Genomic DNA, 13,834 nt, shown 5'->3' on the forward strand with positions numbered 1-13,834 from the left:
CGGCCCCGGCTCGCGAAGGGCGGCGGGACGCGCCGGGGCGCGCGGGCGGCGGCAGCGCGGCCAGACCCGTGAGCCCGAGCCCCTCTGTGCTCAGCGAGGGGCGAGATGAGCCCGAGAGGCAGCTGGATGAGGAGCAGGAGCGGAGGATCCGCCTGCAGCTCTACGTCTTCGTCGTGAGGTGCATCGCGTACCCCTTCAACGCCAAGCAGCCCACCGACATGGCCCGGAGGCAGCAGAAGGTGAGTTGCACACAGGACTCGGCGCCTCCGGCCGCCACTTCTTCCTCCCCGGAGTTTTCTCCCGGGAGAGCGCTGGGGCGCTTGCCCTCTGCCCTTGTTTAATGCGTGCACTGTTTTTGTCGGTCTTTACGGTTCAAGGGAATCTTTCAGGGGGAATCCCTTCGTGCTTTAGCCAGCTGGGTATCGGGTTGCAGCGGATGCGTCCTCCCCCAGCCCCCTTCCTGTTGGCAGAAGCTGTCAGCCTGGCATCGGGAGACCCGCAGCGCCCGCCGTGCGGTGGTTGCACCCGCTGGGACTCCGCTCCGGCCAGGTTACAACGCAACTTCCATCAACTTAAGTTTCTAAGAGCAGTGGTGCATTCCTGCCCACCTGAGTTCAGCTGGAGCTGGGCTTTTCTGTGGGTCTTAATGATTGTGTAATTAGGCGAAACAGGTGGAATCTGGCCACCCCTGTTAGCTAGAGCAGCCTTCACTAGGGCGAAGGGGTAGAAATTTTCCGCAGGGAATAAAAAAGTTGACGAGCTTGCTTTACTGCTAGGTAATGAACACTTCAAATCCAAACCCTGGAGAAGGTACGCAGTTCTTAGAATTGCTGTAGGTTGATAATTCCTGGTCTGGGCAGGCACTATTAATGAAAAACAAAGGATTGGTGCATAACCACTTGGTAAGGAATGCGTGGTTTTTTTTGTTCTTTGTTTTTTTTTTTTTTTGCTTTGTTTTTGCATCCCAAAGAGGTAAGGAGATTGTTTCAGGTGTAACGTCTGCCAACTTTAGTTTTAAAACCACATTGCAGGGGTCCGATGTTTTTGTAACAGTGGAAAGTCATGACTCCAATTGCTCTAATTGGGTAAATGGGAACTTAAGAAATCTTTCTGATTGAATGCTGAACCTAAAAGGTCCAGTAGAAATCTAACTATGTCCGACAAAATGTGGAGACCCAGAGAGCTTATAATTTGCCCGAGGTGTATCCAGATGCACACGTGTTTACTTTCTGAAATATCAAGCACATAAAGCATTTCTCAGAAATCCAGGGAGCATTTGAATGGTCTTCTGAAACACCACTGCAGCTTTGAGTACATGCAGTCCTCCCACCATCCTCCTCTATCCAGCCTTTAAAAACACACCTAAACTAAGTAGCTGTTTTGAAACCCTTCACTCTCTGGGAATACTTGAGGGGTGATTCTTTACAGCTGGTGCCTAATTACACGGAACCTTCAAGAACCTAACCCTGTAGGCAATTCAGTCGCAGAATGCTAGAGCCGGAAAAGACCTTGGTGTCCTCCAGGCAGAACCCTCATTTCGGAGGTGAGCAGTCTGAGCATCCTTTCCTCGGGGGGCATGATTGAAGTCCCCATTCCTCCAGTCAGTTGTGCGTGCCCCGTGATGGTCTTGTGCACCTTCTATTCTTCCCTTAGGTAAGTACCCTGCTTCCTCATCGTTGTGCTGCAGTCCTCTGTTGCTTGTCCACTCCATAGGTCAAGCAGATTTCAACTTCCGTAGTCCTGCTTATGCTAAGTGTAAGTAATTCTTGACCTGTCTAGCCGTGTAAAGCTTCTGAATGTCAGCCTGTTATCACTTCGGTCATTCATATTGCATTGAAGCTTATTTTTAGTGTATTAAACTGTAAAAGCATATGGTGAAACTAAAGCTAGTCCTGTCCAGACTATTCTGCTTTTGTAAAAAGTTACTGGTAGCTGACTTACACTGTGCTTGTCGCATTTTGGTACTGAAACTCCCCTTTGCTTGTTCATGGTTACAGATCTGACTTCTCCCATTTAAATAGAATGTTCCTACAGAAGTTATTTGAACTGTCAAATACGTTCACAACCCTAAGAAAACTATGACCTTACCCAGAGGTTACCAAAACCCAAACAACAAAACCCTGCATCTGATCTCTGCAAACTTCAGCTCTCTAAATCTTGGGAGCATTGAGTGCTGTCAGATTAACTTCAGTGAATTTTTATTAAGGGGGAGGCCACATAACCTAAATCTTTGCCTTATTCCAAAGTCCCCACACTTTTTTTTAACGTGCTGCTTCCTAGAGGGAAGTGGAACAATTCTTGGCAGTAGGTTTTCTTCTAGGATGGAGTGAAGTGGGAACTTACATTCCTGTGAATTTGATACATAAGTCAATTAATGCCAGAAACTTTAAGTCTCAAATTATACACGTGGGTTATGTAAAAAATCACAGCATAATTGCAAAATCATTAATCCATTGTATGTTTTTTCCTGTATCTTCAAGTAGTCCAACATCTAATAAAAGGATCTGATAGCTTAAATTGTTATTGACCTGCATGTTGCTGCTTACTCCTCACAACTTTGAGAATTTAGAAACTCTCAGACTGAGATCTGAAAGGGTCCTCACTTAAAAAAAAAAGAAAAAAGTTAATGTTTATTCACTTCTTGAGAGTGAGGGACCTAGCACAAGCAGGGGAGGGGCAGGGATGGAGACCCAATCCAAAGCAGGCTCCAGGCTCTGAGCTGTTAGCACAGAGCCTGACACTGGGCTCGGACCCATGAACCGTGATATGACCTGGGCCAAAGTCCGACACTTATCTGACTGGACCACCCAGGAGCCCCAGGGGTCCTCATTTTATAAGTGACACAAGAGCCTTCCCTTTGGCTGTCCTAGCCCTCCCTTAAAGGGCTGGTGAGTTTTTGTGAACTAGACCTCAGCTGCAGTGTTTTGTTTTCTCCTTACTTAGCTAGAAAGGCCCACAAAGCTAGTTAGGGGTTTTATCCAGGAGTTACTCGAAAGCTTAGTGGCATTAAACTCGGTTGACTCAAACATTGCTTTCTTTGCTCTTGGCTGGAAAACTTCGAGGAACAGTGGCCAGTGTATGCCATTGGAGCCCTGGGACTATTGATGGCTCTACAGAAAATTCTGGAAGTGAGTATCTGGGTCCACCCTAACAGCTTTGCAACCAGGTGGTCACATCACTTAACGTATCCAGGGGTTCACACGTGATACCAATATGAAGTAACTGCTAATGGCAAAAGGACTTTAGTTCCGAATAGCGTCTAAGCCTGATGCCTCTTTACCTTGATGACTTTGGTACCATCAGAATGCTACAGCAATAATGAACTTTGTGTGACTCTCTCTCATTGGTTAAGGGTGGGATCAGTATTAATGGCAAAGCAGTTTACTAAACAAATCCGCTTCATCATAAAGCAAATCATAAAGGCAGTTTGTTGAACCTTTGGAAAAGTAATAGGTGTTCATGGTGACTAGAAGGTAGGGCGACTCTGACCCATCATAACGACTACCACAGCAGGGGGGTCAGTATGTTCATTCCTGTAGTTAAAGGTTTAGACTGCAGGTCTGTACGCTTCTAATGGGTGGTTGCACAGTTTTTGTTTTCGTTAACGTTAGTAAAGTCCGATGTTGAAGGAACCCGCTCTTTTAAACTAGCAATCAGGAATTAGAGTAAAATGGTATTTGATAACTTTCTGTGAATCCTAGATCGATGTTCTTGCCATTTCTACATGTATGACCAGTAATCACTCTAAATTGTGACTTAACCTTCACCTAGAATAAGCATTCCCACCACTTCACATAATTTTTGTCTAAGCTTGAGAAACGTACACAATGTGAAATTGTAGATGGGGGTGGGGGGGAATGCATAGGTGCCTGCCTATAACTGCCATCTGAATGTTTCATTACAAAAAGTGGCTATTTTTAGATCTTTGGACATGATGGTCTCTTAACATTCTGACTGCTCAGGTGATCCCTAAGTTCAGGGAAAAGAGCCAAATTTTTAAAATTTTCTTTAAATGTTTATTTCTGAGACTGAGTGGGGGAGGGGCAGAGAGGGGAGACACAGAATCCCAAGCAGGCTCCAGGCTCTGAGCTGTCTACACAGAGCCCAACATAGGACTCAAACCTGGAGATCTTGACCTGAGCTTGGGTCAGACACTTAAGGGAATGAGCCACCCTGGCATCCTGGAAAAACCAGTTTTCCAAAACAAAGGCCCCACAGCTTTACAAGGGTTGAGAAACCCTTACCTAAGGCTAGGAAATCTTATGCCTTTAGTGCTGTGTTGCCCCCTCTTTGGTGCCTTAGCGTAGGGCGTCCAGCAAAAACGTGTCTTGGGGGGGGGCACGCCTTGGTGGCTCAGTTAGCTAAACATCAGACTCTTGATTTCAGTTCAGGTCATAATCTCGAGGCCTGCCTAAGATGATCTGCCCCTCCCGTGCTCATTGGTGTATGTGCTCAAACCCCCCAAAACCTGTTTGGATACAAACAAGTGTCAGATTTAGTACGTGTTGCAAAGAATTAGGTGCAATTTGGAGGAAAGCGGTGGCAGGGGTGGGGGGGGGGGGAGGCGGGGAGAAAGGAAAGTAAGAGTCTTCTGATCTCGGGGAAACTAGTGTTCCTAAATGTGTTTTTGAGACCTCCAGGATTTTTACCCCCTGAAAGCCATAAAAATGTAAAGCTGGTAGAACTGATGACTGCAAAGTGAAACTTGGCCACTGCCACTACCAAACCCAAGAGACCAGCAGTGTAGAAGCCCAGTATTCTACCTTGTTTTCTTGTTTGCAGGTTTCCAGCAAATGATGTGAAAATCTTAAAAAGCCACCCTCTTTGGGAGTTAGGCTTAATTCAGCCTTTGTGCTCTTTCTGACTTTGGTAAATTGTGGAGCAAATGCAGAAGGGATAGCTTATGTTGGTTTTTAAGAAGAGCGAATACATTGTCCTCTAGGGAGTGAGTTGAAACCACATTAAAGTAAGCTCAGACCGGACTTAATACAGTATCTCAGGAAGATGCGTGTTGCTTTGATTCATCTAACCCTCCACAGGGTGTCTTGAGATGGTGGCACTTAATTTAGTGGAATGAGTTGTGTTGATGAGAAGAACTCAGACGGATTAAGTGATATTGACGTTTGCTTCTTTCAAAAATCAGCTGTAATTCTGATATACAATGACTACTTATAAAGTGAAATAAAATAGCTAATTGTTTCCCTCTTTGTTTTTTTCTTATTGGAAACTGTTCCCTTTATACACTCAAAAGATAAATAACACTGTAAAGTCATTAAAGAACTTTAAGATAAAATTAAAGCCAATTGCCAGGTTATGAAATATGAGAATTCCAAATAGAACATCCCAACAGTTTGGTAGTGAGGAGCCCTCTTTTGCATGATTGTGCTATTTTCTATGCATTTCAGATTGACTTAGATCTTTGGGAAGGAAGTGGTGGGTCACATAGTCATGTGTTGCCGTTTTAATTTTTGGGTTAAAGACCTAATAGCTGTAAATGTAAAGGTGGACGTATACTGGAACAAAGGACACCTGCCCAAAATTAATATTTAGGAATCAAATTATAAAATTGTCCTGAGTTGGTAACACTTCCTGTTAGGACCACTGTTTTTGGTCCCTGTGTTTCAAAATCAGCTGAGGATTTTGATGGGCTTTGATTTTTTTAAAAACATCTGATTTCTATCCTTAGCTGCACATTAGAATTCCCTGGAGAGCCCTTAAGAATCCCATCATCCAAGTTGCACCCCACATTAATGAAATCAATCTCTGGGGGTTGTAGTCTTAAAGCTTCCTAGATGATTCCAGTGTAGGGCCAAGGTTGAGAACTGTGTGTGTGTGTTTTCTGGAAAGCTGCCGGAAACTGGCTTATTTTCACATGGGCAAGGTGAAAGTATTTGCATTAACGAGTAAGATTACTGAGTAATTAAACCAATATTCTATATTAAGGTAAAAGCAACAGGGATGCTCTAAGGGAGGAGCAAACATCTAAATATTCTAGACTTTATTGAATCAATACAGTGGGAGGCCAGTACACATTAGACTTCCGAAAGGTCTTTAATTAGGTAATATGCTAGAGGCAATTAAGTTGCATTTGCAAGTGTGTAATTATAAAACCACAGATCACAATGTTAGCAATAGAAAATATAGGATGCTGAGGGTAAGCCTGAGTGTTGCTTCCTATTCCAAAATGAACTGGGAGAGTATAGTGAAATCTCAGAGGTTGACACTGAGTAATGCCTAACTGAAGAGTAAATTGCACCAAGGTCTTTCAAGATCTTTAGTCAGTGGAATATTTCCTTGGTATATGCAGTAGTCGTGCATATAGGTCTTTCAGAAAGTAACTTCAGAAGGCATTAAGTGAAGTACTTAGCTAAGTTCTTGTTTAAACGGTTTTAAGTGTTATATTTTTGTTTGCAGTCCGCAAAATTTTAGCGTTAGGTGGAGAGTATGGAAAACCTGTTCAAATTGCATTAGTGTCACATAACTGTTGTACACCTGAGACTAACGTTGTGTATTGACTGTACTTCAGGAAATTAAAAAAAATACATTAATAGGTTGTAGTTTGCATTTGAGAGTCTTCTGTTTGTAGAGCATCATTGGTCTACTTTTTGAAACTTCTTCACATCACTTTGTAAACCTTGTGGTTTGAATATTTTCATTTTCTAACCTTGAGGTTTGTGATGAATTTTTACAACGAAAATATTACTGGGGCAAAAGGTATGAACAGTTTAAAGGCAGTCTTTGCCAGGATAGTTAACTCGCTCCTTCCTGATAGTGAAGATGAATATATGTGTATGGTCTAATGTCCTTTTTTTCGGTTGCAATTTTGGTAATGTGAACTCTTTATCAGTATGTTGAAAATAACATTCCTTTGTGAAGGGTTTTCTATAGTCTGCCTTTTTTTTTAGATATACTTTGATCTTTTCCTTAACATTTCTTCTCTTGGACAATTTCCCATCTAGAATGAATGAAGCAAGGAGTGAGTTTACCTCTCCCGGCCCCCCCCCAAAAGTTAAGCAGTTCTTGCAGACTGATTTTTGATTATGCTCTGCTTCCTTCCATTCCTAAGCTGGAGGGCCAAGTTCATATGGTTTCCCTCATTAATTCATTGACCAAGTATCTATTGAGCCTCTACTTAACAAGATCAGATGTTCTGGAAACACAGTCAAGAATAAAACAAGCATAGATTCCCTCAGTAGTGTTCAGTAACTTCTAGATTACGCGTATGTGTCTTTTACATCTTTTTCTAGGTTACCTATTCTAATTGATCTAGCTCTTTTCCTATTGCTCATATCCTATAATTTTGACTTAGGATAATTACATATTTTAATACTTGATTGGAGTTCCCATTTATCAAATTTTTTTTTACCATTCTATTCCTCCCCCTATCCCCACCCCTTCACCCTTAATTTTTTTTTTTTTTAATGTTTATTTTTGAGAGAGAGCCACAAGAGTGCAAGCAGGGGAAGGGCAGGGAGAGAGGGAGACACAGAATCCTAAGCAGGCTCCAGGCTCTGAGCTTTAGGCACAGAGCCCCATGCAGGGCTCAAACTCAAGGACCCTGAGATCATGACCTGAGCTGAAGTCAGCTCAACCACTCAACCAAATGCCCCCCCCAGGCCCCCCTCCCTTTCCCTTTTTTAAAAAAAAAAAAAAAAAAAAAAATGCAGTTAGGAAATTGCTTTGTCTTCAGGGAGCCTGGCTTCATTCTTTTGTAGTATCCATGCATTGTATGAGTAAGGTATTTCTGCTCTCTAGGTCCTGGCTTTTTCATTTGTAAAAAGGGGCTAATGGCTGCATAGAATTTTTGTTACAATTAAATGAGATGCATAGAAAGTGTTTAGCTTAGTGCCTGCTAACACATATGCTCCCTTATGCTCCTGATTAGATGCTGTCATTTCTTGTTAAGCCTGTTTGAGAAACTAATTTTTACTAAAGTCAGTCTTGTTGATGTACATCCTCTTCAGTTAGGCTTCTGTCGTCGTGATGTTTCGTCCCTTTCATTGTATTGACCCCTTGGGTTTATAACCAAGTTATTTTTAAACCTTTTACAATTTTTTCGCTGTGGCTTGTGTTTTTCTGTTACCAGTAATTGGTAAATGTTAAACTCTAGCTTTGTTTTAACTGATCATATCGCTGTGCACTATTGTTTTAGTAAGTCCTATCTGAGCCTTCTGGGTTGTCTATGGTAGGCGGTTGGATCCTCTGGTAGTAATGATTTGTCTTCTCTGGTAGCTGTACCTGTTCTGTTTGACATCTCTGGTTAAGAACATTCAAAACAGTGTGTTTGGTTTTTTTTTAATTTTTAAAAAAAATTTTTAAATGTTTATTTTTGAGAGAGTGACAGAGTGAGCAGGGGAGGGGCCGAGAGAGAGAGAGAGGGAGACACAGAATCAGAAGCAGGTTCCAGGCTCTGAGCTGTCAGCACAGAGCCTGACTCAGGGCTTGAACCCACAGACAGTGAGATCATAACCTGAGCTGAATTTGGATGCTTAACCAACTGAGCCACCCAGGTGCCCTGCCATATCCTTCTCTTGATGCAGGCTTTACTAGGAATGCTTTTGGAATTGTACCAAGGAACATATTGTTAGCATTTTAGGGTATTCTTTGCTACTCTATTTTTCTTACATTAAGTGAGTTGAAAAATATCAGGAATGGACTTTTATCAAATTTCTTGTCCCATCAATTGAGGTGATTGCCTGACTTAATTTTACTGATGTGACGGATTTACTAGGCTTCCTATTGTTAAACTGTATTTACATTCCTAGGGTAATTGCTCCCTGATTGTGGTGGTTTTTAAAAAACTTGAGTTCCCTAGGCTTTTAATTTTTTATATTTCTTTTGGTCTGTATTCAGAAAGGTCTTTTTCTGTGCTGGCTGTCAACTGTCACCGAAAATTGGCCATTTCTAGGTTTTCAGGTATATTAACATAGTTGGATATATCTTTCATTTTCTCTATCTTCAGCTTTTGGTCTCCAGGGTTTCTCCTTTTTAAAAATTCATTAGATAGCCCAGATACTCTTGTTCTTACAAATGTACACGTTAACTTTATAAACTTTGTTTTATAGTTTCTATTTTCCTAAGGTGTTTTTTTTTTTTTTTTCGGGGGGGGGGGGGTGGAGCGGGGTAAGGGGAGATACAAGGTGGTTCTTTGATCTGGCAGCTTAACAGGATTTTTTTTCTGCTTTGTAATAAAATGAAAGTATATGAAGCTATGAATTTACCTCTAGGTACATTTTGGCATCTGTCTGTAGTACTATGAAGTTTTTGCTAAATGTTATTTTTCTCTTCAATCGGTATTAACATAGTTAACCAGAATACTTAAAAATTTCTAGAGGTGAAGTTTTTGTTTTCTCTGTGGTAATTTCTAATCTTATGTTGACACTATGGTTCACTGTAGTATGCAATGAATATTAAGTTTTAGGTCAAAAATCATGTGGCAAATTTTGACTTTAGGATTTTTTTTTATATATCTAATAATTAGCATTATAGTAATCATTCCTATCTTCTTTGTTGCCTTTATAGTATCATCTTTATATTATCCTACAATTGTATGTATCTTTAACTGACTTTGTATTTCTAGAAGCATTTAACTCCTTGATATTGATGCCAGATTCCTACTAATATAAACAGAAGTATACACTGTAGTCAGTGGAAAGGAACTCCCTTTGATTCATTTAGTGTGGGTGTTGGACAAGGATTCTTTGTCCAACTTAAAGGTTAAAACTACTTTCTGTTGGAGTTTTGGATGTTAATCATAATGCATACACCTGCTTTTCACATCTGTAAACACATCTGCATGTGTGCATATGTACATTTTGAGGTTATTTTGTATTGAAGATTATTTAATACAACAGTTTTTGCCTGGTCTTTGCTTTTGAGTTTGAAACCATCATTGCCAATGTACCATTAATCTTATTTTCCATTTTGTTTTTGTTTCCTTTATTTTTGTTTTGAGTATATATGGCATTTCAGCTCTTCCATCCTGGAGCCAGGGACAGGTAGAGGGACAGGATATAAATCTTGCTAGGTCTTCATAGTTGTGCTTCTTGTTTTGATTCACAAAGCAAAGCACGTGTGCTTTAAGAAGCTGGGTCTCTAGTTTTCATGGATTATGAAGTTAATGGACATTCATCTTGATGGGTTTTAGTTTTATATTTCATCTGCAGTATTTCCTTTAAAAATACTGTTATGTATCTGTATGAATACTGGAAGATGGGAAAATTAAATTCTGCTACGAAACGTGTATTTTTATTTCACAAATTTAGGGAAATCTATTCCATATTTTATTTAAAGAGATGAGAGTCTTAATTTGGTTCTGTAGAAAAATCTCTAAAACTCAAAATACTTCTTTAGCCAGAAAGGCTTACAAAATGCTAAGTATCCTCAGGAATCATTCTGAACTATAACAAGACATCTATTGCCTACATTTGTGAAGCTCTGGTTTTCTTTACCAGAAGGGCTTCATGTATTCGTGAGTAGTGGGAAGTAGGGAGATAGAAAGCACTTTTTTTTTTTTTTTTTTTTTTTTTTTTTTTTGTGTGGGGGATTGGGGGGTGGGGGTTTTTTTTTTTTTTTTTTTTTTTTGAGAGAGAGAGTGGGGGAGGGCAGACGGGGCGGGGGAGAGAATCCCAAGCAGACTCTGTGCTTTGATCGCAGAGCCTGATAATATAGGGTTTGATCCCAAACTGTGAGATTATGACCTGCACTGAAATCAAGAGTTGGCTGCTTAACTGACTGAGCCACTCAGGCGCTCCAGAAAGCACATTCTTGTTCTCTATTCCCTGCTTCAACTAGAAGGCCACTCTGTTTTACGTGATAGAACAGTATATCTTAAATTACTGGGGGAGGACAGTGTCCAAATAGCTTTAATGTTTCATAATTGTGGTTCAAGTGTGCTATCCTGTAAGAATGTCTATAATTTGATTGCTACATCCTAGAATCCTAGGCTTTGTTGCCTTTCTTATTCTTAAAAATATTTGAGAAGCTATGTGGGGATATACAATTTAATCCAATACAGATCATGCCATGAGGAACTTAAAACCTAATAGGTGAGATGTTGAATTTGTGGTCCTTGAAATAAGTAGAGATCAAAAGGACAATTGTTTGGAGCTTGGGAGAGATTTGGGTATAAGAAGTAAATTTGAGAATTGTCCTGTGGATTTCATTTGAAAGCATGGGCTTGAATGATGTAGAAGGAAAGTGAATCCAGCAAGAGAAGTAGCACTAGGAGTGCTAGTTTGAGATTGTAATCTGAATCTAAGCTATTACAATATATTTACACAGCATAAACCTTGCAGAACTTAGAATTAAACACTCTGTTCACCCTTCCCCATTGCCAGTCAGCTTTCCAAAGGGAACCTTTGTAACTTTTCATGTTTTTTTTAGTTCTTTTGGAAATAGTTCATAAATTGAAATCTGTATACCACTTTTCTCCTGGATTCTTAGTGACTTTAGCCATTGCTTCCTGTGGAATATACGATGGGGAGAGTCAGCTCATTTCCTACAAGCATCTGGTTCCCTTTCTTCTGGTATATGGTCTTTTACCATTATTGGTTTCTGCTAGTTGCCTCCTCTATGTTCTCACCTTCTTACAAGAAATAGAATTTTTAGCTGGGCACGTGGCTGTCTGGCTGAAGACTACATTTCTTCTCTTGCCCTCCCCTTCCTTTTGTTATCCATGGAACAGAGCATGACTGTCCAGAGAATGCATGTCAAGAACCTAGCTTGGAGGGTGCCAACTTTATTTCTCCCACACGAGAATAGGGCCAGGTCCCATGGCCCTATCAGTCTTTGCAAGGAATTGCACGGGTAATGTCTTTGTTTTTACACAATTCTGGAAGACCCGCTACAGACTTCGGAGATTTTGCTGAGGAGGGCAGGAAGGAAGTCTTGCCAGAATAGGAGGAACAAGTATGTGGCATACAAATTGTTGGCTCAAATTGTTGTTGATGGCCGGGAACAATTGGAATCTGAGATTTGTTCTACCTTCTCTTGGCAGTTAGCTTCGCCAAAAGACTAATTTCAGGCTAGCGGGCTATGAATGGAAGTGATGTGTGCGAATGTATGGGCCGTTCCTTGTGAAGGGAAGGAAAAATTCGTCTTTTAAGGTTTTCTAGCTGGAGTAAGAATTAAATTTACATGAGACAGACCAGAGAAAAAGTTTGTTGCATGCACACAGAGGCCCAATAACAGAGACCTAAAGACATGACTAAGGCAGCTTTTTCACTTTTTAGGTAAAGACAGTAAATCTGAGGAATTGACGACTGAATTTGGGGAGCTTCAGTAAGGAATTCTAAACAGAATTTGGGCCCAGGTACTAAATTAGTAAAAAGGGTTGTTTGTACAGGCTTCAGGCTCTAAATTTCCTGTCTCTCATCATGAGAATGTCTTTTAACCTCCTGGTACAGGGAGGGTACCTTTTGTGTGGAGCATGATGCCCTGCTTTTAAGGGGGACAGAGGAGGGTCTAGGTGTCCTTGTACAGGCTGTCCCAGTAACTTTTATTTAAAGAAATATGTTAGGGGCACCTGGGTGGCTCTGTCAGTTAAGCATCCGACTTCAGCTCAGGTCATGATCTCAGAGTTCAGGGGTTGGAGCCCTGCCTCGGGCTCTCTAGTGTCCGCACAGAGCCAGCTTCAGATCCTCTGCCCCCATCTCTGTCCCTCCCCTGCTTGTTGCCCATTCTTTCAAAAGTTAAATATTCCAGAGTGTGGTCCATCTTGGGGCAGCCTGCCTTTGGCTCCTACACCGGAAACAAGAGCGTGTCCCTGTCCCTCTGCCCTTTTCCACCCACTGGCTGAATGTCTGTCTGTCTGGCAGTTAAAGCAGCCTTTGGATGAGGAGCCGGTTACTACTTACTGAGTCGCTGAGCGGCGTGGCTTGCAGACGGAGAGCTACCCCACCTCTCAGATCTCTACAGGAGAGAGAAGTGAACCTCTCATGGTTAATTTTCAAGTGACTTGATTTTTACTTGTTAAAGTGGGTCTGCTCTATCCATATTGTAACTACGATTAGTTTGAAGTCTAAACAATCAGCTCTTTTGTTTTTTGCCTTCCTATATGAGGCAGGAAACACTCCTTGTGACTACAAGGAAAAGACTGCAGGAATTTCAGACACTGGAATTGAAATCCATTGCCAACAGCACCTGCATCTAGATTCTTCAATGAAGAAAATATCTTCCCAAGGTTAACTTTATCTTTTAGAATCCTTAAGACTTCTGGGGCTCCTAGGTGGCTCAGGTAAGTGTCTGACTTTGGCTCAGGTCATGATTTCACAGTTGGTGGGTTTTGAACCCTGTGTCCGTCTCTGTGCTGACAGCTCAGAGCCTGGAGCCTACTTCAGATTCCGTCTCCCTCTCTCTCCGCCTCTCCCCCACTTATTCCTTCTCTCACTCACTCAAATAAACATGAAAATTAAAAATCCTAAAGACTTTTGTATTTTGAGTAGCTGATTCTAAAAACTGGAAGCTACTTAGTGGAGTTCTGTCACTACAAACCACATAGTATGCATTGGTTGCATATCTTCTAAAAGTTGAAACTTTTCTTGGAGTTCTTGTTTTTCTTTGCCTATTTTGTCTCAAGTTGCTAATTACGAACCATTGGTACTTGGAAGGGAAGCAAAAACCTAAAAACAGGGAGGGGGACATGACAGACTCTTAAATATAGGGAACAGAGGGTTGCTGGAGGGGTTATGGGAGGGGGGGATGGGTTAAATGGGTAAGGGGCATTAAAGACACTTGGGATGAGCACTGGGTGTTATACATAGGGGCTTTATCACTGGAATCTACTCTTGAAATTGTTGTTGTGCTATATGTTAACTAACTGGGATGTAAGTTA

At 41.3% G+C, this 13,834-nt stretch overlaps 1 protein-coding gene across 17 annotated transcripts in view; it reads left to right on the forward strand.

Moving 5' to 3' along the window:
* CADPS2 (calcium dependent secretion activator 2) overlaps positions 1-13,834 on the forward strand; it is a 555,001-nt gene that overhangs the window by 669 nt on the left and 540,498 nt on the right. For 13 of the 17 annotated variants that reach the window (XM_040472104.1, XM_040472105.1, XM_040472110.1 and 10 more), the window contains exon 2: positions 1-239. In XM_040472104.1, the coding sequence (XP_040328038.1) occupies positions 1-239 (239 nt within the window). The remainder of the gene's footprint in view (positions 240-13,834) is intronic. The other 4 variants (XM_040472102.1, XM_040472100.1, XM_040472101.1 and 1 more) reach the window with 2 other exon arrangements.

This window comes from Herpailurus yagouaroundi, unplaced genomic scaffold (genome assembly GCF_014898765.1).
Source record: "Herpailurus yagouaroundi ecotype Mexico unplaced genomic scaffold, PumYag 100, whole genome shotgun sequence".
Classification (NCBI taxonomy): domain Eukaryota; kingdom Metazoa; phylum Chordata; class Mammalia; order Carnivora; family Felidae; genus Herpailurus; species Herpailurus yagouaroundi.